The sequence below is a fragment of the Echinops telfairi genome, unplaced genomic scaffold (genome assembly GCF_000313985.2).
Source record: "Echinops telfairi isolate 266 unplaced genomic scaffold, ASM31398v2 ScPeMD7_24;HRSCAF=84, whole genome shotgun sequence".
In the NCBI taxonomy this organism is placed as follows: domain Eukaryota; kingdom Metazoa; phylum Chordata; class Mammalia; order Afrosoricida; family Tenrecidae; genus Echinops; species Echinops telfairi.
In genome coordinates this window covers 3,412,939-3,435,412 of record NW_022103921.1, presented here as the reverse complement: position 1 = coordinate 3,435,412, position 22,474 = coordinate 3,412,939, and the positions used below count along the sequence as shown (strand labels likewise).

Sequence of the window (22,474 nt, the reverse complement as noted above, 5' to 3'; positions counted from 1 at the left end):
AAAAAAAAAAAATGCTTCAATTTATATTTTCTTACAGTTGTGTTGGCACAAAATCCACATGTAGTACAATTCAGTAGTTCAATCATAGAAGAACTATACAATCATTAGCCAACCAATTTTAGAACATTTTCCTTATTTTTAATGGTTAAATCACTTTTAAAGTGAGTTGTGGATTCACAAGGTTCTAGTGCTCCCTTCCCCTCACCACATACATTTAATGCTCCCCCAACCTCCTCACCCTCTCTGTCTCCCCCACCCCTAACCCCTATAAACCACTGCCTCAATTATTATCTGTAACATCTACTTCTGTGCTTCACAAACTGGAAAGCCCAAAAGAAACAGTAAAAATCAGAAACAAAGTAAAATGGTAAGCATTAAATAATAATACAAAAAGAAAAATGCAAACAGAGTAAGAAAGGTCACTATCAGTATTTAAAAGGCCAGGGAAGAAATCTTGTCAGAACAAGCAAGAAATGCTTACGTGTACAACGATTTCTGGTTGAGACGAGAGAGATCCACTGACCAAGTGTTCAGTCCAGTGTAATCACGATCACAGTGATCGCGATCTGATGGTAAAGTTGTTTGAGATCCTGGCCTGTGACTAGAGGGCACCTGCCAGCGGTTTAATTTGACTTGATACTCTGCAGATGCGTTTTGGCTCCCACTGCCCTCCATCGCCTTCTACAAGTTGGGTGTTTGCAATTTTGGCTCTGATACTTTCCCTTTTGTAATACTTGAATTTTGTTATTGTCGGCTTTGGATCACAAGCTGGTGTGCTTCTTCTATGTGGACATAGCTGACTCCTCACTTAGATGGCTACTTGTTTGAATACAACCTTTAAGACCCCAGACACTATTTCGATTGATAGCCAGGCACCATCTGCTTTCTTCACCACACTTCGCTGTAGCACCCTTATCATGAAGATGAGTATCGAACAAGGCCATGTTATCAGAACGAACTGTTCTTGGATTAGGGCTGAGTTAACTGGTGGCCCAGAATCCATCTGCTTGTCCCTGGGATATACACGACTCGGTTTATGTTGGCAGTCATATTAGGACAAAATTAAAACCCCCTTAAGACTAAGTACCTCAACAACAGCAACAAACCAACTAGCAGACAACAAACAAACAAAATAAAGGCAAGAGAACAAAAACCCATAGAAACAGAAAAGTAAAACACCCCCCTGGGGTACAGCGTGATTGCACTTGTAACGTCATCACATTTTCCGGTGACACAGCACCCTGGACACTGGGTATGAAGAACCCAAGTAAGTGCAGTTCCACCATGAGCCACACCCATGCGTTGTTGCTTCACACAGTTCAGCCTCCCTTTTGATTGAGCTCTTTTATCCCCCTAAGCATGGGGATTGGTGCCAGGAGGAAGCTTCCTGGATTAAGTCTTCCAAGTTCAGACCCCTGCCCAACAGATCAAAACCTGTCATGTCGCTGAGACAGGATCATCGAGGTACTAAATATATGGTGATTCTGGGTCCCTTTCCATTGGACACCTACCAAGCCAAGGGTTCCCACCAAGTTCCAATGATCGGGTCGGCCACTGCTTCCTCTCACCCAAGTGCCCCAGTCCTCAGTCCTTGGGTGCAGGCACCTTTGAGGCAGGGCACAGTTCATTCTGCCGGGCCTCTATGTTAAGTCCTTCCGATGGATCCCCTGAATTATGCCAGGCTGCCTGCAAGGTCAGCATCCACGGTCATCATGGTAGTTCACTGAGGGTTGAGTAGAAGCATATTCATGGTATCCACCCAGGAACATACAATCTGGTCCGTTATCCCTTAGCATCCCTTCTCGCAACAGAACGATCAGTGTCTCCTCGAAAATGTAGGTGCTCCTTGCCCCTGATCTTGGCTTGATTTTCCATCAAGGTTCTTCCATTCCAGGGGTGGGGGTGGGGGCATTGATTGGTCCCAGCCATGTCTCGTTGTTGTGTACTGTTTACGTGGATGGCCTTCTCCATTTTTCCCTTCTTGAAGGAGTGACCCCAGGCAATGTGAGGTCTCCTCTTTCAAGATGGCTCGTGTGCGGTGTGTAAAAGGGAAGTACGTGAAAGGGAGGTTCATGGCCTCTCCTTTTGTTTAGTACTTAGTCACTAAGACTTGTTTTACTGGTATTTTTCATGATAGTAGTGGACTCATAGAATACTTGTCCTTTCGTGATTGACTCACTTCACTCAGCATAATGGTTTCCAGGTCCTTCCATGTGGTGCGGTGTTTCATGCTTCATCACTGTTTTTCAGGGGTGCATCGTATTCCACTGTGTGTGTGTGTACCATAGATTTTTTTTTTTATCCATTCTTCAGCTGTTGGGCATCTGGCTGCTTCCAGTTTCTTGCTATTGTGAACTCTGTTACGAACATGGGAGAGCATACATCCAACTCGTGTTGTTGACCTACCCCATCCTTGCAGGGTATCGTTTTGTGTTTACTGTTAGCACTTTTTAATTTTCTGGCACATCCGATTAGCTGCCCTAGGTCAGTCTGCATATTTCTTGCATAAGTTCTAGACTCAGCTATTTCTTGAATGTGTCATTACAGCTTAAAAAGTAAGAAAACACAGGTGTCCCTTGCTTTTGGAAAACGTGCTTTCATGCCTGTCTTAGTCATATATCGCTGCTGTAGCAGAAGTATCACAGACAGGTGCCTTTGGCTAACAGTTGTGTTCTTTACAGTTTTAAGAGGCTAGAAGACTAATTCCGTGGGTCCTGATCTAGGAAGCCTTTCTCTCAGGAAAAATCCTTTTCTCCTTTTAAACAACTCTGGATGAGATGGTCCATGGAAATGATGTATTTTATGTTAACTAAACCATGTGTTTCTGCTGGCAACCTTTTATTTTGTTGTTGTTGCTGCTGGCATTTATTCATATCCATATTAGCTAAACATAACAGTTAATGCTGACAGTTCCAACTCTAAAAAGCCCCTCCCCTTGCTTATCTGTATACTTCCACTCCCAACATTGAGAAACCTGACTTGGACAATCCAGCAACCTTTGACTTTAACTCTCCAACTCCTGGCTACAGAAGATACAGCAACTCCCTCAGGAAACAACTTTATCAACTAGAGTATGGAGTTTATGTGCAATTCCTCTGTCTTTAATCGTACATGTTTTACTCGGTTCCAAAGTACAGGTCAGGGCCTCTTCCCCCCTCCCCACTTGAAGTGAGCTGTTTCCTACGTTTACAATACGTTTAAATTCACAGCACAGTCTGCATACATTCCTATGATCCCCAGCCTCCTAAGTGATTGGGGTGTGGGGTTTGGGTCATACATTATTTTACTTATTTATTTTATTGTACATACGTATTTATTCTGTGCTGTAAAGTCCTGTGGGTTTTGACAGATGTGTCATGTATCCACCATTGCAGTATCACACAAATCAATTTCCGTATCCTGTCATGTATTTCTAAAATATGGCTTACACAGATTATAATACTGATTTCACTCAACTATGATCTAAACCAGTGTTTCACATTGGGGGGGTCGGGAGGAGTTGCATGTGGAACTACTTTGTACTCCTACAATTATTTAAAATCCCAAAAAGCTTTTGCTTATGTGGGTAATATCTATGAATTTTTGTTACAGTGATTAAAACAGAAAAGTTCTCAAAATATGTAATGATTAATTTTGCAAATAATTATCCACATCACATTAGAGAAATAGCACCGTTTTATCTTTTTACAAACCTTTTTAATACCCACCTTAATAGAAAAGAGTCTCATATCCTTTCTACTGTCACTCTATTTTAATATGTTATTTGGGTGAGTAGGAAAGACATACATGCGAGGGTTTCCAAAAGGTCAGAAACAAGTTCCCAAGACCTTTTCGTTCCATTTTTCCATAAATTTCTTAAAGTCCTCTTGCATCTATTTGAAAGGTCTGTTACCATCAACTGACTCATGGCAGCCCTGTGTGCATCACGAGTAGGGCTGTACTCCACAGAGTTTACAAAGGCTGGAGTTTTGGGTGTCAGTTGCGAGGCATTTTTTGTGGTACTCCTTGATACACTCATATCTCCAGCCTTTTGGTTAACTTAGCAGCTAGGTGAATGACCCTCTTGGATCACCCAAGGACTCTGCACCACCCAGGTACACGTGTACATTTACCCCGTCACCATGAAAAAAAGCAGGACAAGGGGAGACTATGACAGCCTTTCTAGAACTCAACCAGCAGTCATGTCTTAAAGCAGTGGTTCTCAACCTTCCTAATGCTGTGATCCTTTAATACAGTTGCTCGTGTTGTGGTGACCCCCACTCCCCAACCATAAAATTACTTTCATTGCTACTTCACAACTATAATTTTGATACTGTTATGAATCGGGCAGCCTCTATGAAAGGGTCATTCGGCTCCCGAGGGGGTCGTGGCCCACAGGTTGAGAACCACTGTCTTAAAGGCTCCTGTGAGTCAATTGATTCAATGGCAGTGAGTTTGGTTTAGGTTTGTTTTTTTTAATTATGAATGTGAAAAAAAATGATGAATGTGGAATATGAATACCTATCAGTGAACTTTTTTAATACTACACCATTTAATACTACACCATTTGGGGGCATACATTTCGCATATCATACAATTCAAACGTTCAGTCACAGTAATAAAAGCTGTACAGTCATGTCCACAATCACTTTTAGAACATTTATTTCCCCATCGTCATCAATTTCCTAACTTCCCCCCAACCTTCTCCGTCAGACCCCTCCAGAAACCACTAATGGCATGCTGTGTATAGTGCTGCCCATCCTGGATTTTATATACAGAGAGAGACATATGTCAGTGAACTTTTTGACAGTCTTTTGTCTGTCTTAAATGTGGTTAGCTCCTTTATCCGTGTTAGCTCCTTTATTCGGACCCAGCACAGTGAGAATTAGTGATTCACTGAATTAGCAGCTCTTTCACAAGTGATATGTTTTATCAGACTATTAGAAATGGTATTTGTTAGATTGTCACCAAACTCCTCAAAAAGTCATTTTAATTAGAGACGCTGTCAAACTCACGTGGCGGGTGCATGATTTTCAAGTTTCCAGTTTCCACCCAGAGGCTGGAATGTTGCTGTAGCAACAAACACTGTCAGTTCTGCCTTTACGCCCCTATTACTCATTTTTGAGAACATGTGTGCCAAGCTCCCAAATCTGAAACTATACAGGGGGCCCTTCCAAAAAAATGACTTTCCGTGGGAAGAAAGCTCGTTCAACCTGGAAGACAGCCCCACTCGTGATTTCCTGGAGACAGCCAGTGTGCTTGGTCCTTCCTCAAGGACACCTTTAGGTGAAGTTGGTAGTGAAAAATCAATGTCTTCCTGGTGTTTTGGTGCCACTGCCTGGCCTCATCCTAGCAAACCAGCGGTTGGTTTCTCATCCGTTGTGTCTTCTTATGTTTGGTTTGTTGCACATGTTGAAAGTTGGTATCGTTGGTGCTATGAGGGATTCAGAGTGGGCTTGGGTTTAGGCCTAGGGGTTAGGTTTGATCTTGTGCGCTCCTCATGGGCCACAGGGAAGCTGCATCCCTCCTGAGGGCATTGGGGCTCTCAAGAACGTAGTGCCATTGAGTCCCTTTCGATTTACAATAGCCCTATAGATAGGCAATAGCCCTACTTATCTAGAGCTGTGTTGGGGTAAGGTTACTTTCCCTGAAGGAACTAAGATGTTGTGGTCTAGGCCTCCTTCCCTGTGAAGGTTCTCCAATGAAGAACTTGAAAGGGCATGGTTTAATTTTTTTCAGGAGAATATATTTTGTAAATGAACTTGGCTCTCTCCCCATTAATCTTTCTAGTAATCTCACAGGTGACCTTTTTAAAATGTAGTCTTTACTGCTCTTCTGCTTTGCTTAGAGCGCAATTAACTTGAATATTTTATTATTAACTTTATGCATTAGTTTTAGCATTTGAGTAATTTGTGCTTAAGGTCCTAGGTATTTCTGTTCTTCTTAGATGTGGGAGTGAGATTTGGCTTTGGCCAGTTTATTTTAATTGCCTTTTTTGTGCAATCAAAGGGATTATTAGTCCAGGGAAATTTTGATTCAGATGTTACTACCTTGCTAGACATCTAAAGTACTGACTTATCTTTGTAACTTTACTTAAATATTTTTTACTTCATGTAATTATTATAATACTTAATTATATAAATATTGTTTTACTTCATGAAGATATTTAAAATATCTCTTTTAAGTTATACTGTTCAACATTTTAATTATTTCAGCCGTTGTGGAGAATTTTCATTCTCAACTATTTACTTCCATACTCAGTGGAGACTGAATTGTTGGCAACTTTTTTTTTTTCTTTCAGTTTTTTGTTTTGTTTTTTCTTATCCTTTTTTTTCTAAATTTTTTCTCTTCTTTTTAAAAAAAATCATTTTATTGAAGACTCGTACAATGCTTATCACAATCCATACATTCATCCATTGTGTCAAGCACATTTATACATTTGTTGCTCTCTTCATTCTCAAAACATTTGCTCTCCACGTATACCCCTGGCATCAGCTCCTTATTTCCCCCCTCCCTCCCCGCTCCCCCCTCCCTTATGAACCCTTGATCATTTATAAACTATTATTATTTTGTCATGTCCTACACCGTTCGATGTCTCCCATCACCTACTTTTCTGTTGTCTGTCCCCCAGAGAGGAGGTTGTATGTAGATCCTTGTAATCAATCCGTTCCCCCTTTCTACCCCACCCTCCCTCCACCCTCCTGGTATCGCCACTCTGACCACTGGCCCTGAGGCCTTCATCCGTCCTGGATTCCCTATTTCTGGTTCCTATCTGTACCAGTGTACATCCTCTGGTCTGGCTGGATTTGTAAGGTAGAATTGGGATTATGATAGTCGGGGTAGGGGAGGGAGGAAGCATTTAAGAACTAGAGGAAAGTTGTACGTTTCATCATTGCTACACTGCACCCTGACTGGCTCATCTCATCCCTGCGACCCTTCTGTAAGGGGATGTCCAGATGCCCACAGATGGGCTTTGGGTCCCCACTCTGCACTCCCCGTCATTCACAATGATAGGATTTTTTGTCCCTTGATGCCTGATGTGTTGGCAACTTTTAAAATGTGTGTGTGTACCCCATTACCACCATCGAATGAAGTTATCCCTTCTCTTTCCAGCTCAGACTTGAATTTCCAGTCACTAAAGTTTTCAGTATGTATTAGAAATGAGAAATAAGATCATCATTTCTTGTTTCTGTTTCCAGTTCTCTGGGAAGAAATGTAGACGGTTTCCTTTCTTTCTCCAGGGAAAATAATAAACACACAATCTTGAGATTCTGTAACATGTACCTTGGAAATTAACAGTTCCTTTCTGTTACACTCATTTATCTTTCCAGGTGATGCCAGAACTTTCTGGATGGAGCTGGAAGATGGTGGAAAAGTGGACTTTATATTTGAGCAAGTGCAAAATGTGCTGCAGTCACTGAAACAAAAAATTAAAGATGGGTCTGCCACAAATAAAGGTATATAAAGCACTAAAAGCTTTCATTCTGCACTGAATTTTGCCCACTGGAAATAAGTATTATCCTGTTTCCAGTATTGGTGGTTATAATTTTTTAAGTAAAATATTTATTTTCGGAGAAACACATGTTCTAATAACTTTTCATTGTGCTCTGCTTCTATAAAAATTTTCTTGTACTATACCATGGACATTTTGTAAAGTGAGTGATAGGTTACTCATGAATGATAGCTACTAAATTTATCTTGTTCTTAGGCTACATTTCCCACTTTTTAAAAATCTTTTCCTCCTGTGTAGTATTTTTGTAGGGGTGGCATGGGAGTGAGTGGAAGTTTGCAAGAGTGATCCTTGCTCATAGCCTAGTATTTGGTGAATAAAGAAAAATATAAAAAAGAAAAATGCCCATTATCCATCATTTACTATAGTTTTTTAAAAATACATAAGCATGCGTATAACTAATTTGCCTGCTTTAAACAACTTGCACTATTATTCTACTGAAAATAAAGCTTTTGTTCTGTGCCAGCCATTCACATATGTTTGTATGGTTGGTTGTTTTTTGGGGCTTTTTTTTAATTAAATACTTTTATGAAGGGCTCTTACATCTCTTATCACAATCCACACAATCATCCATTGTGTAAAGCACATTTGTACATGTGCTGCCATCATTTTGAAAGCATTTTCTTTCTACTTGGACCCTTGATATCAGCTCCTCATTTCCCTCTCCCCCCCCCTCAGGAACCCTTGATAAGTTATAGATTATTATTTTCATATCTTACATCGTCCTCTGTTGCCCTTCACCCACTTTTCTGTTGTCCGTTCCCCTGGGAGGGGGTTATATGTTGATCCTTGTGATCTATCCCCCGCCGCCCCCCACCTTTCCCTTATCTTCTTGGTATCTCTTCTCATTGTTGACCCTGAGGGGTTTATCTCTTCTGGATGCCCTGTGTTGCGGGCTCTTTCCTCTCTGTAGCAGTGTGCATGTTCTGCTCTACTCTGATTTGTAAGGTAGAACTGAGGTGATAGTTGGGCTGGGGGGGGGCGAGCATTGACGAACTAGAGGAAAGTTGTGTGTTTCATCGGTGTTATACTGCACCCTGACTGGCTCATCTATTCCTTGTGTCCAATTGTCTACAGATGGGCTTTGGGTCTCGACCCCAGATCCATCCCCCCACCCCCGTTGGTTGGTTTGTTACCGTCACCACCCCTCTTTCTTTCATTGTCTTCCTCTCTGGTTAGTTGTAGAACATAGACTTTAATGGGGTCCTCTCCTTCAGCACAAGAGAACACGTTGCCCCCCCACCCAGGCAATTCTTGATGGGACTGGACTTGCTAAGCACGAGTTCAGCAGCTTGAACCCCAGCTGCTCGGCAGGAGAAAGACGGGACTTTCTGCTCCTAGAAAGGTTTCCAATTTTGGAAATCCACACGGGCAGTTCTGTTCTGTTCTGTAGAGTCACTATAAATCTGAACCAGTTAGATGACAGTGGGGTTTGGGTGGGTTGTTTTTGTTTTTTGGGGGGAGGGGGGCTGGTTACTTTATTCTAAACTCCTAGATAGCACAAGTTTACTATAGTGCTAACTTAAAAGAATGGCAGTCCAAGCCCACTCAACAGTACAATGGGAAAAAAGCCTGCCAGTATGCTTCCATTACTAAGATTACAGTCCAGAAAAACAAAGAACAGTTCTATTTTATTTGGGGTTGTAACATATGGGGTTGCCATGATTCAGAATTAACTGAGAAGAATAACATTCTTGGTGCTGTTATAACATCAATGTATAGTTAACCTTGGAACAATACAGGTTTTTAACTATGCAGGTCCATTTATACGTGTATTTTTCTTCCCTGTGGCTAGTGCAATGAGCTCAAGTGTTGCCAGTATCTACTTAAAGCACTGTGTAATAATAATTGATGTAGTCCCCCGCCTTTTAAGCTAACACAACACTTGAGCTACGCACTACACTGGCAACATGGGAGAAATCCTTAGTCTAAGTGAATCCATGCAGTTCAAATCCATGTTGTTCAAAGGTCAAAGGTATTATGTTTGTCCAAAAAAATGGTGCTATTTTTACATGTTAATTGACCTTCTCAATCCTTTAGGAGTAAGTTATGTATATAGACCTGAATTTGGTACTACCACTTCTTGGCCATATAAAATAAGTAACTCCATTTCTTTATCTCCAATGTGTGTATAATCCTAGGAATATCACAGGAAGATTAGATGAGATGAAGTAGAGAAGTTTTTTGACACAGTGGCTAGCACCACATATTAAAGCGGTTACCATTCTTTCCTTAACAGAATATATCCAAGCAATGATTCTGGTGAATCAAGCAACTCTAAATAATAACTCAACATTGATAAAAGGTAGGGAAATTTTTATTTCTCAAATAATAATTTCCTTGACATATATCTTACTCATTCCCATATATCCCTTCCCTTCCCATACAGTTCTGTTATTCAATCCCATTGGGTGGGGCTATACAATCATTAATGCTATCAACATCCCTCTCCCTACTTCTTCCCCCGCCCCCCACCTCCCGTACCCTCCAGGAACTGTTACTCCTCTCGGTGTCTCTGAGGGGTCATCTATCTTGACTGCCATGTACCAAGTGATCTTAAATGAACAAATGAACATACACAAGTCTAACAGGACCAATGAGGTATATCACGTACAGACCATAGTCAGGGGAGAAAATCCTGAAAGACTAAAGAAAGTTATGTGGTTCCTCAGCACCACACTACACCCTGGATTTATCCTCCGTTCCGTTAGGCCCTACTAAGAGGGATTGTCCAGTTGTCTTGCAGGTGGACTAGGTCTCCACTAAATCTAGCCCCCTTCCTATCGATTTGGATGTGTGTTTTTTTTAACTTGCCATACCTCTTCCTGTCAACACCTCATGATCACACAGGCTGGTGTGCTTCGATGTGGGCTTTGTTGCTTCCCTGCTAGATGGCCACTTGTTTAACTCTAAGCCTTTAAGATTCCAGACTCTGTAGCTTTTAATAGCCAGGCAGATAGGTACAATTCCAATACCAGTCTCTGGTATTTTCTTGCCTTGAATCAAGCCAGCCTTAATTTGTCAGGTTAACTAAAGATAATTAAAATAAAATATAAAACCACACTGCTAAGCTGTAACAGCATACATTTCCCAGGAAGAGAATGAACAAGCTTCTGTCTTCTCTAAAAAGCCTTTTTTTTTTTCTCATATAAGGAGGGTGCTTATAATGCTAAAACTTGAAAGGACCGTATGCCTCTTTGGTGAAGAACAATATTAGAAAGATATTGTGGTATGGACGCATTAGTAATTTTTTTTTTTTTAGGTCATTAGAAAACCATCAACCTTCCAAATTCAAGAAAAAGAAAAATTGGGGTGTTATTTTATCAGAATCATCATCCATAAATGCTAGTCTATTGGTAGTTTGCTAAAATACACTTTTTCAATTTTAATTAATACTATTGTCAACAAATTTTATTTTTCAGTTTACAGTCCATACTTTATAACAGTGGATCTCAACCTTCCTAATGCTGCGACCCTTTAATACATACAGTTCCTCATGTTGTGGTGACCCCAACCACAAAATTATTTTTGTTGCTACTTCATCACTGTAATTTTGCTACTGTTATGAATCATAATGTAGATAGCTGATATGCAGGATGATTTTCATTGTTACAAATTGAATATAATTAAAGCATAGTGATTAATAACAAAAACAATGTAATTATATATTGTGAAATATTTATTTATTTCTAATTACAAATAATTGAAATTTTGTCCTGACTGCATGTGGGCAGACCCGCCTGGAGAGGACAGAGGAGCGGTATCTCGGTTCCTAAGACCATCAGAAATAGGTGTTTTCTGATGGTCTCAGGTGACCCCTGGGAAAGGGTCATTCGACCCCCAAAGGGGTTGTGACCCACAGGTTGAGAACCACTGCGTGTGGAGCCTTACAGCCTTGAATCTCTGTTAACATAGCCTAGCATCTCTAGTCTATTTTAAAGAACTCTTTTGCTATTCAAAAGTATTCTCAATTTTATCAGCTAGTATAATTTTGAAGATTAGATTCTTAAAGCAAATCACCCTTTACCTTTCACTGTTAGTTGGAATCTACACACCCTTAAGGAATACATTAGCTTTGCAAGTGAGGTGCTTTTGAATGCAACAGTTGATAATAATGAACTCGTTTTATTTTTATTTATTTTTTTATGGACTCATTTTAAAATAGCCATTTTTCTTTTTTGAAGCTTCCTATCTTCCACTAAAAGAAAGTTGGAATTTTCTTTTTTCAACTTTTACAGCAATAATTTCATTAATATAAATGCTAAATATTATAGTTTTGTATTTTTAATTTTTTTGTTCATTCATCAGTAATGTATCAAAATTTGTGATGTTATAATTTCATATTTTAAATAATTTGTTTCATTCTTCTGAAATATAATTTGTTGAAATTTATATGTTTTAAAGTAAATAGACTTATATAGTTGGCATATGTGAATAATAAAAACTTTCTATTAATAGAGAGCCATGTTAGTATTTATGTTTCAAAAATATCTGAGACTGAAAGATACAAAAGAACTTAAAGTTAAAAAAAGCAAGCAGCACACCAACATGTGTGATCATGAAGGGCCGAAGGGACTAGGCTTCAAGCACCAAAGGCCGGGGAGGGGAAAAAAAATCATACCATCGTCAATGAGGGTGGCGTGTAATGGAGACCCAATTCCCATCTGTAGACAACTGGACATACCTCGCAGAGGGGTAGTGGGGAAGAGATGAGTCACTTAGGGTTCAGTATAGCAATAATGAAACTCACAACCTCCCTCTAGTTCTTAAACGCTTCCTCCCCTCAACTACCATGATCCCAATTCTACCTTGCAAACCTGGTTAGACCAGAGGATGCACAGCGGTACAGATGGGAACTGGAACCACAGGGAATCCAGGACAGATGAACCCCTCAGGTCCAGCGGTGAGAGTGACGATACCAGGAGGGAAGGCGGGGAGTAGAAAGGGGGAACCAATCACAAGGATCTACATATAACCTCCTCTCTGGGGGATGGGCAACAGAAAAGTGGGTGAAGGGAGACGCCGGGCAGTGTAAGATAAAATATAATAATAATTTATAAATTAAGGGTTCATGAGGGAGGGTGGGGGAGGGGAAAAAGGAAAATGAGCTAATTCCAGGAACCCAAGAGGAAAGCGAATTTTGAGAATGATAAGGGCAACAAATGTATAAGTTTGCTTCACACAGTTGTTGTGTGTATTGTGATGAATTGTATGAGCCCCAATAAAATGATTTTTTTAAAAAAAGCCACCCCAAATCCAGTATGGACTCCGCAGGCTGCGATCAAACCACTAATCACCTTTATCTTCCTAGCTTATATATAACTCTAAATAGGAGGAGGGCTTCAAAGAGTTGCTGGGGAAAATGGAATTAAAAGATAAGGAATTATTTCCATAAACTTTTGAAGTCCCTTTGTATTTGCTATGCTCTCATCAAAAGGATCAGGTACTTTCTTCTTGAGCAAACTTCTTTTTTCCTCCCTATCTTACTTTTTAAAAAAAATAAGACTGGTCTGTACATAAAGACTACTGCAAGATAAGAATCTAAAGCAGTACAAGAATCACTCATAAATTCCATCAGTACATAAGGAAAGAGTCAGCATGTTAAAAATCTGTAATTTTTTTTTTGTTTGTTAATCATTTTATTGGGGGCTCGTACAACTCTTATCACAATCCATACATACATACATCCATTGTGTCAGGCACATTTGTACATTTATTGCCATCATCATTCTCAAAATATTTGTTTTCTATTTGAGCCCTTGGTATCAGCTCCTCATTTTTTCCCCTCCCAGCTTTCTTCCTCATGAGCCCTTGATAACTTATAAATTATTATTATTTTGTCATGTCTTACACTGTCCAACATCTCCCCTCACCCACTTTATTATTTTTAAGGCAACAATATTGCACTGTGATTCATAATATCTGCATTTTAAAAATAAGAACAAGAATCTAGCATTTCCTTTAAATACAACAATTTTATAAATTGTAGTCAATAAGAATAGATGAGGGGGAACTGATTATAGGGATCTACATATAGCCTTCTCCCTGGGGGATGGACAGCAGAAAGATGGGTGAGGGGAGAGGCCAGACGGGTTAAGATATGACAAAGGAATGATTTGTAAACTGTCAAGAGTTCATGAAGTTGGGGGGAACGGGAAGTGGGGGGGACGAAGAGGAGCTGATATCAAGGGCTCAGGTAGAAAGAAGACGTTTTGAGAAAGATGATGGCAACAAATGTACAAGTGTGCTTGACACAATGGATGGCTATATGGATTGTGAAAGGAATTGTGCAAGGCCCCAATAAAATGATTGAAAAAAAGAAAAAAGCCGATACCAAGGGCTCAAGCAGAAAGAAAATGTTTTGAAAATGATGATGGCAACATATATACAAATGTGTTTGATACAATTGATGTATGGATTGCTATAAGAACTGTAAGAGTCCCCAATAAAATTATTTATTAATAAAAGAAAAAAAAGCATAGATGAAATATTTAACAGAAGAAGAAACAAAATTAAATACAGAAGGATATAGGCAAAACTAAAGGAAAGCTGAAATAACACATAGATAAAAAGAGGTATCCTAATGCCTAACCATAAAAATTTTGACTAAGAAAAACACATAAACTTTACAATTGGTGGGGTTTTTTGAATATGATTTTTAAGACATATTTCCGAAAAATAGGGGCAGCTATTTTCCTTGACAGTTGATTAACATATAGATGAAAGTCCAGGCCAAACTGTTGGTTCTCCAGTAGAAATCTCTCCCGTCCTCATTTTACTTTATCTTATCTTAGTCTATTACGGTTTTTGAAACTACAATAATGACATGTAATCCTTTTGTTTGGTCCTGAAATTTTTTTTTAATTTATTGGGGACTCTACATCTCTTCACAATCCATACATCCCTCCAGTGTGTCAAGCACATTTGCACATATGCCGCCATCATCATGTTCAAAGCATTCTCTTCCCTCTTGAGCCCCTGATATCAGCTCCCCTTTTCTTCCGCCTCCTTCCCCCGCCCTCCCTCACGAATCCTTGATAAGTTATAGATCAGTATTTCCATATCTTACATCGTCCTCCATCACCCCTCACTCACTTTTCTCTTATTTGTCCCCTTGTGAGGGGGTTATAGGTTGATCTTTGTGATCGATTCCCGCTTCCTCCCCCCACCCTCCCCTAGGTCCTGAAATCTTAATGTGTTCACTGATGAGTATTTGAATATTACAGTGAGTGACTTTGAACTTGATAAACTTGTTTCTCGTACTTTTTCCCCCCATATAGATGATACAGCTGTGACCCAGAATGAACAGGAGAACAAATCAAGTTCATTGTCTTCTACATCCTGTCAACACTCCTTTCCAGAAGACTCTACATTGCTGTGTGTATATATGGAATTTATGTTGTTAGTGCTTTGCTCTTTAAAGATAGTTATTCAGTCATTTTACATTCTAAACGTACTGCCATCTAGTCAAATCCCAACTCAGAGTGACTGTATAGGACTGAGTAGAACTGCTCTTGGGGATTCCAAGGCTTTAGCTCTTTATAGGAACACACAGCCTCATTTTCTTCTGCAGAGTGTCCGGTGTGTTAAAACCACTGGCCTTGTGGTTAGCAGCTCAACACTTAACCCACTGCGCCACCAGAACGCCTCTTTTACATTAGCATGGATAGAATGTATAAAAAGATTCTTTCCCATCAAAAAAAATTTTAATTGTAAATTTTGAACAGAAAATCTTATCATAGTGAATGATGGGGGGAGTGCGGAGTGGAGACCCAAAGCCCATTTGTAGGCCACTGGACATCCCCTTACAGAAGGGTCTCAGCCAGTCCTTTAGTTCCTTAAATGCTTCCTCTTCCCCGCACCCCCCCCCCCATCATGATCCCAATTCTACCTTACACATCTGGCTAGACCAGAGGATGTACACTGGTACAGACAGGAAATGGAAATGCAGGGAATCCAGGGTGGATAATCCCTTCAGGACCAGTGAGGGTGGGTTGGAAAGGGGGAACCGATTACAAGGATCTACATGTGACCTCCCTGGGGGGGCGGACAACAGAAAAGTGGGTGAAGAGAGATGTCGGACAGGGCAAGATGTGACAAAATAATAATTTATAAATTATTAACGGTTCAGGAAGGGGAAAAATATGAGCTGATGCCAGGGGCTTAGGTGGAGAGCAAATGTTTTGAGAATGATGAGGCCAATGAATGTGCAAATGTGCTTTACACAATTGATGTATGTATGGATTATGTTAAGAGTTGTATGAGCCCCTAATAAACTGATTTTAAAAATGGTAAATTTTAGTGTTTCATACTTAAAAGTTCATGAGTCCCTTAATAGGCTTCTTAATATTCCTAAATAATTAAGCCTTTTTCTAAAATTTAGGAAACACTGGTGCCATAGTGGCCTGTCTGCTGAGCTGCTAACCATGAAGTCAGCATTTTAAACCCACCAGCTCCTCCACAGGAGAACGATGAGGCTGTGTGCTCCCATAAACATCTAAAGTCTCAGAACCCTAAAGGGGCAGTTCCACCCCGTCCTGTCGGATCGCTATGTGTCGGAATCAGTGCAGTGGCAGTGAGTTTTTTTCTAAAACTTAAGATAAGCCATATGTTAATATGCACTGAAATCTACTAAATTAGCTATTTTTTTCCAACTAGGAAATTATTTTCCTGGACTTCCATCTCTCACCCCTACCACCTTTGGAGGATTGGAGTATTAAAAAGATCCAAAGTATATCTGTCAGTACCAGTTCAGTTTTTATCATGTGTAACAATTCTAACATACCCTGTTTCCCCAAAAGTAAGACAGTGTCATTAATTTTTGCTTCCAAAGATGTGCTAGGTCTTATTTTCAGGGGATGTCTTATTTTTCCATGAAGAAGAATATGGTACACGTTTATTGTTTTATTAAAAGAGACCTCGCACTTCCTGTCTGCTCCAGCTGTGTGGCAACGCCCGCCGCTATGGTCTAGAGTCCAGAGTTACGGTAGCTTGGGGGTGTGTGTGCTTATTTTCAGGGGGGATGCCTTATATTTCAGTGAGAGGCAAAACTGTAAGTGGGTCTTATTTTCGGGGGTGTCTTATTTTTGGGGAAACGGGGTAGTAACTGAAAATAGACTAAAATTTCCTGGTCTTTCCTTTCTCCTTTCCCACAAATATCAGCAAAGATTAATCCTCACAAAGAAGAATTACTTAAAAAAGGAATGTAACACTTAATCTTTGTTTATTTTTAATAGGAAATGTCTGTACCAGAACCATTCGAGTACTATGGAATATAATTCCAACGCTGTTTAAAACTACTCAAATAGATCGACGTTGTTAAGGAAAACATAACCCTACTGTATTTTTCCCTCCTTTCTTTCTCTTTTCACGTTTAGTTCCCTGGCTGATGTTTCATTGTAGATCTCAGGTAGCGGTTGATTTATATTGACGTATTCTCTATGCTCTGGTGTCCTTTGTTGGTACCAACAGTTATGTGCTTGGCTATTGACTGAAAGGTTGGCTATTCAGATTCACCTGGAGACACATTGAACGAAAGCCCTAGAGATGACACAGCTACTGAAGGCCTTACGGAGAGCAGTTCTCCTGTGGAACACACAGGGTTACCACGAGGTTACCACAGGTTACCATGCTAATACATTTATGTAGGGCCTGAATAGGTGCAGACCCCATGGAGAGGATGTTGTCAATGGGAACAAATTCATTAATCCACTGTATCCTGTAGATTACCACTTCTATTTCTAGGAACGTATTCTTTAGTGATGGTCTCACTTGTATGAAATAGTTTTATGATTTGTAATAGTGAAAGATTGAAAAGAGCAGGGATTTCTTTTGTATGCCTTTATTAATCATGGTGTTTATTGGTTCAAGTTTGAGGATTTTTGTTTTTTTGTCTTTTTTAAGAAGCAGTTATGGAAAAAATTACAAACATTTGAAAAAGACGTTAGGAAGCTACGTAGTTTTTGTGGCCTGTGTCCACTAACCATGTGTAGTGATGTAAATTTGAATTATTTAGAATTACATTTTTTTTAATTGCATCCTTTGATTACACTCAGAGAAAACAAACTAACTGCCTTTGATGCAGTGCTGACTCAGCGGTCCCCGGTGGTCCCCCAGACTGTAACTGTTGATGGGTGTAGAAAGCTCAGTCTCTCTCCCGAAGATCTGCTCTTGGTTTCAAATTGCCAACCGTGCAGATCACAGCCCAAGATGTAACCACTCCACCACCAGGGCTCCTCCCGGTTACACTAGCCACAAGTAAAGGTGCTCAATAGCTACATGTGTCTATAGGGCTAATGTGTTGAACAGGACAGATTAGACCTTTCAATTAATATAGAGAATTCTAATAGTGCAACTTTATATAGTAGATGTAAAAATAACTCAAATCCCTCTTTATAATAAGTAGTGGATACCTAATGATAGAAAACACAAGATTCAGTTCTTAGTGGAACTTTAAAATCTGACTTCCAAAAATATGGTATCTTCTCATGATTTTTTTCCCCTTGAAATCAACAGACACTCCATTTTATATCGTCATTTTGTCATTGTTTTCAAATGTGTCATGTTGCAAATGGGTTACATGTTATGGAAAATAATTGGAAAATACTCAACATGAAGGGTTCTTGATGACTTTGATTTTGTACAAAAAGCTTTAACTAAGCATGCTTGACTATGTAATGTTCCCCAGCTCTTTGTTTAGTTTACAGTCTCAATGCAAATAAGCTCTACATTTCCTCAGTGTTGTGAAACACCATCACAAAATTACAGCTTTAACTGCGGCTTTCTGAAGTATTTATTCTACACTTAGATACCTTTATATGGCTACAGAATACAGTAAAATTTCAAAGCTGGCTTTTTGATATCTAAAAAGAATGGAATAGAGATTGATGGCTACCTCAGTGTTCAGGGGTTTTTTTTATGGAGAACTGTACTAATTATTAATATTAATGAAAATTAATCTTTACAGATCTGCAGAAAATAAGGAAATTCTTCCTTTAGAAAATAAAGGTGCAGAAGACGTGAAGGAGAAAGCGTCATCTTGGAATGTATCTTACCAGAGACATGTCTGCTCTGGGGCTTGTCTGATCAAAATGCCATTCACCTCCAAGGGAGGAAACCCTCTACAGCTACCGATTCAATGCCACTTCCAGAGACTGCACTCTAAGACAAACTCTCATTCCACAGCACTCCACGTGAGTTACAAAACCCCTTGTGGAAGGATTCTGCGAAACATGAAGGAAGTGTTCCGTTACCTGATTGAGACAGAGTGTAACTTTTTGTTTACAGATAACTTTTCTTTCAATACCTATGTTCAGTTGACTCGGAATTATGAAAAGCAAGAAGTTATTTCTGATGTTGATATTAGCAATGGAGTGGAATCAGTGCCTATTTCCTTCTGTAATGACATCGACAATAGAAAGCTGCCCCATTTTAAGTACAGAAAAACTATGTGGCCACGAACATATTACCTAAGCAGCTTTTCCGACATGTTTACTGACTCCTGTGACTGTGCTGAGGGCTGCATAGATATGTAAGTAGAAAAGCTGGGATTTCACTGCATCTGAATACAGTCCAACAAACATTTAAATCACTCGGAGACTGGGGGCTTTGGAAGGCTGGGTTAGCCCAAAAGGGACACTTGAGGAAGGCGGTAAATCCCAAATGCTCCAGAAGTACAGGATGCGAGAGCTCATGTTACAAAACCTACTGTGTGGTAAGAAGGGACCGCAGCGTGAATGCACATTTAAATATATTATGGGGGGGTACCCCCAAAAAACAACTCTGGGCGGGGCTTTCATAAAATGCATTTTTCCCACTAGGTGAGCATGAGCAGCTCGCTCTTGAGTTAGTGCACCCAGTGGTGTCACCTGGGAAGGTTCTCTCTGGTCACAGGGCGTTTTTCCTTCAAAGTGGTTTCGCTCAGATCTCATTTTATGCTATGGCTGATTTAAGAGAACAGCACGCAGCTGTGAAATTTTCTTTCCTGCTTGGGAAAAATGCCGCAGAAACCGTTGTGATGTTGAGCACAGCTTACAAGGACAGCACTATGGGGAAAACCCAAAAGTACAAGTGGTTTTCTCGCTTCAAAAAAGGTGAAATGTCAATTGATGACAAACCTTGTTCTGAAAGCCTGTCAGCTTCCTGAATGGATGACAATGTCGACTAGGAGTACGTTTGGACTTCCACCAGGTTAATCAGGCTATCTATTTAAACGTTCTGAAAAGATAGCTAACAGCGTGCGACAAAAAAGGCTTGATTTGTGGCAGATGGAGGGCTGATTTTGCCCCCACGACAGTGCACTTGCTCACGCACCCATCTCACTGCACCAGTTTGAGGCAAAAACCAGCATGCCTCTCTTGCCCTGTGCACCTTACTTACCTGAGCTCACTCCGTTCAACTTTTTTCTTTCTGTGAATGAAGAGGGTCATGAAGGGACAGATATTTGATGACAGATGAGTTAGAAAATGTTTCTAAGAATGGAATCACTGAATTGACAAATGTATTAAGTGTAATGGAGAGTACTTTGACGGTAATAAGGTTGTTTTGTAAAAAAAAAAAAAAAAAATTAAATAGCTTTGGGGGAAAAGTTCCATTTTGGGGGGTTCCCCCTCATATGACGCAACTAAAAAACAGCATGAAGAATAAATCTCAAAAGGCATTATTAGCTAGAAAAGAGATATTCCCTACAAAGACAGGTAGGTGGGCAGTATACTTTTTATCAGAAATAGTAGAAATGCTGAAGGAAAATAAATGTGAAACGAGAATTTTAAACCCAACCAGACTTTGAGTGGGGTGAGGGAGCGGGGTAGCAGGGCAGTAGGGTACAGGGTGAGCCAGGAAAGAAAACCAGTACACTGGACTTGAAGACCTGTACCTAAGGAGGCCTGGTGGTCTAATGAACTAGGATAGTCCACAGTTTGACTAATGATACAGTCCACAGGAAAAAGATAAGGCGCTGCCCTCCCAAAGATTACAGCCTTCAGAAGTTCCGCTCTGTTCTGAGGGTCACTGTGAGTACATGCTCGATGGTAGTTGACTCAATTTGTTGGTTTGTGCACTTTTTAGCAACAGGACTTCCGAGCATAGCTGGAGCAGAAGCTTGCTTTCCAAACGATAGACTTAGTAGGATACAAAATTGGTTTAATGGGTTGTAACTTGCTTCTTTTTAAAAAAAAAAGAAAAAAATGACCCAGTACTTAACACAGAATAAGGATAAAGTTTCATGACCCTGTTTTTCAGTTGATATGCATACACATATTTATGTGCATGTAGGAAATGTTTTTCATACTATACTTCATCATCAAAAATATGTGAGAACCATTACTCTAGAGGTACTCACACATATTCATAGACAAAGAATATACAGTGCAGCATTTGCTAAATAACTAGAAGCCACCTAATTATCCCTGAAGTAAATGCTAACTACTACAGAAGAGTTCAAAGGAATTAATCAGATGTATGCACAAGATCATTGATAGATTTCAAGACGATTAACCCAAGCAAACTCGCTGCCGTCAAATCAGTTAAGACTGACAGCAACCCTGTAGGACAGGGTGGAAGTGCCCTGATGAGTTCCCGAGCCTGTAACTCTTTACAGGAGTAGAAATTGAACAAAAGAAGCAAGTCATGGAATAGTACCTGCAGTGTATTTTTAAATTTGAAAAGCAGTAACAGTATTTTAGTTATTATGGAGAAGTATAAAGCAGTGGTTCTCAACCCTCCTAATGCCGTGATCCTTTAATACAGTTCCTCATATTGTGGTGACTCCCCCAATCATAAAATTAATTTCGTTGCTACTTCATAACTAATTTTGCTATTATGATTTGGGCGACCCCTGTGTAAGGGTTGTTTGCCCCTCCCCCCCAGGGGTCGCTACCCACAGGTTGAGAACTGCTGGTATAAAGGCTACCAAAAGATCATAAATCTCTTGAGCATATACTTTTATCTATAATGTTTTATTAGACCTTGTGTATGGTATATACATTCTAAATTCTGTACATAGGCAAAAGAAGGTCTAGGTGAAATTGCTGGCAGCTAATTTTGGTTGGGGGAAAATTTGGTGTCTGTTATATTGGTCTTTTCCTGTACTTTTAAAACAAACTTTGCAAATAAAATCATATGGAACATAATACCACAGATTTTTAATCTGCAGAAGGAGCCCAGATTAAGTTTGATTCCCTATCCCCCATCCCTATCGCCAGCAGTAGCCACTGCTCTATGACATACTGCGTGTACATTGAAAAGAATACTACATATTGAAAATCACAGTAGAAAGTAATTTAAGATCTCTTGTTCAACAAAGGAGCCTAAGATCCAAAGAGGTTAATAAACTAGTTCACGAGTACAGCCAGTCACAAATGAAATTTATAGCTGAGATGCCCAGGCCCCTTACGTCCTAGCAAGTTAAAAATATCTGTCAAGATTCCCCTTACAGACGGGTCGCGGGGAGGAGACGATCCAGTCAGGGTGCCGTGTAGCAACAATGAAAAATAATACAACTTTCCTACAGTTCTTAAATTCTTCCTCACCGCTACTATCATGATCCCAATTCTACCTTACAAATCCAGCTAGACCAGAGGATGTACACTGGTACTGATAGGAACTGGGAACACAGGGAATCCAGGGCGGATGATCCCTTCAGGACCAGTGGTAAGAGTGGATACCGGGAGGGTGGAGGGAGCGTGGGGTGGAAAGGGGGAACTGATTGATTACAAGGATCTACATATAACCTCCTTGAACAACAGAAACGTGGGTGAAGGGAGACGTTGGACAGTGGAAGACATGACAAAATATTAATTTATAAACTACCACGAGGTCATGGGAAGGGGAATGAGCCTGATACCAAGGGCTCAAGTAGAAAGCAAATGTTTTGAGAATGATGAAGGCAATAAATGTACAAATGTGGTTGACACAATGGATGGATGTATGGATTGTGATAATTATGAACCCCCAGTAAAATGATCTGTCAAGATAAAGAATTATCTA

At 40.0% G+C, this 22,474-nt stretch overlaps 1 protein-coding gene across 1 annotated transcript in view; it reads left to right on the top strand.

Annotated features, from left to right (window-relative positions):
- Positions 1–22,474, top strand: part of LOC101644837 (SET domain bifurcated histone lysine methyltransferase 2) — a 44,281-nt gene that overhangs the window by 8,132 nt on the left and 13,675 nt on the right. The window contains exons 3-6 of the mRNA XM_045289060.1: positions 7,311–7,436; positions 9,729–9,794; positions 14,770–14,866; positions 18,456–19,019. Of these exons, the coding sequence (XP_045144995.1) occupies positions 7,311–7,436; positions 9,729–9,794; positions 14,770–14,866; positions 18,456–19,019 (853 nt within the window). The remainder of the gene's footprint in view (positions 1–7,310; positions 7,437–9,728; positions 9,795–14,769; positions 14,867–18,455; positions 19,020–22,474) is intronic.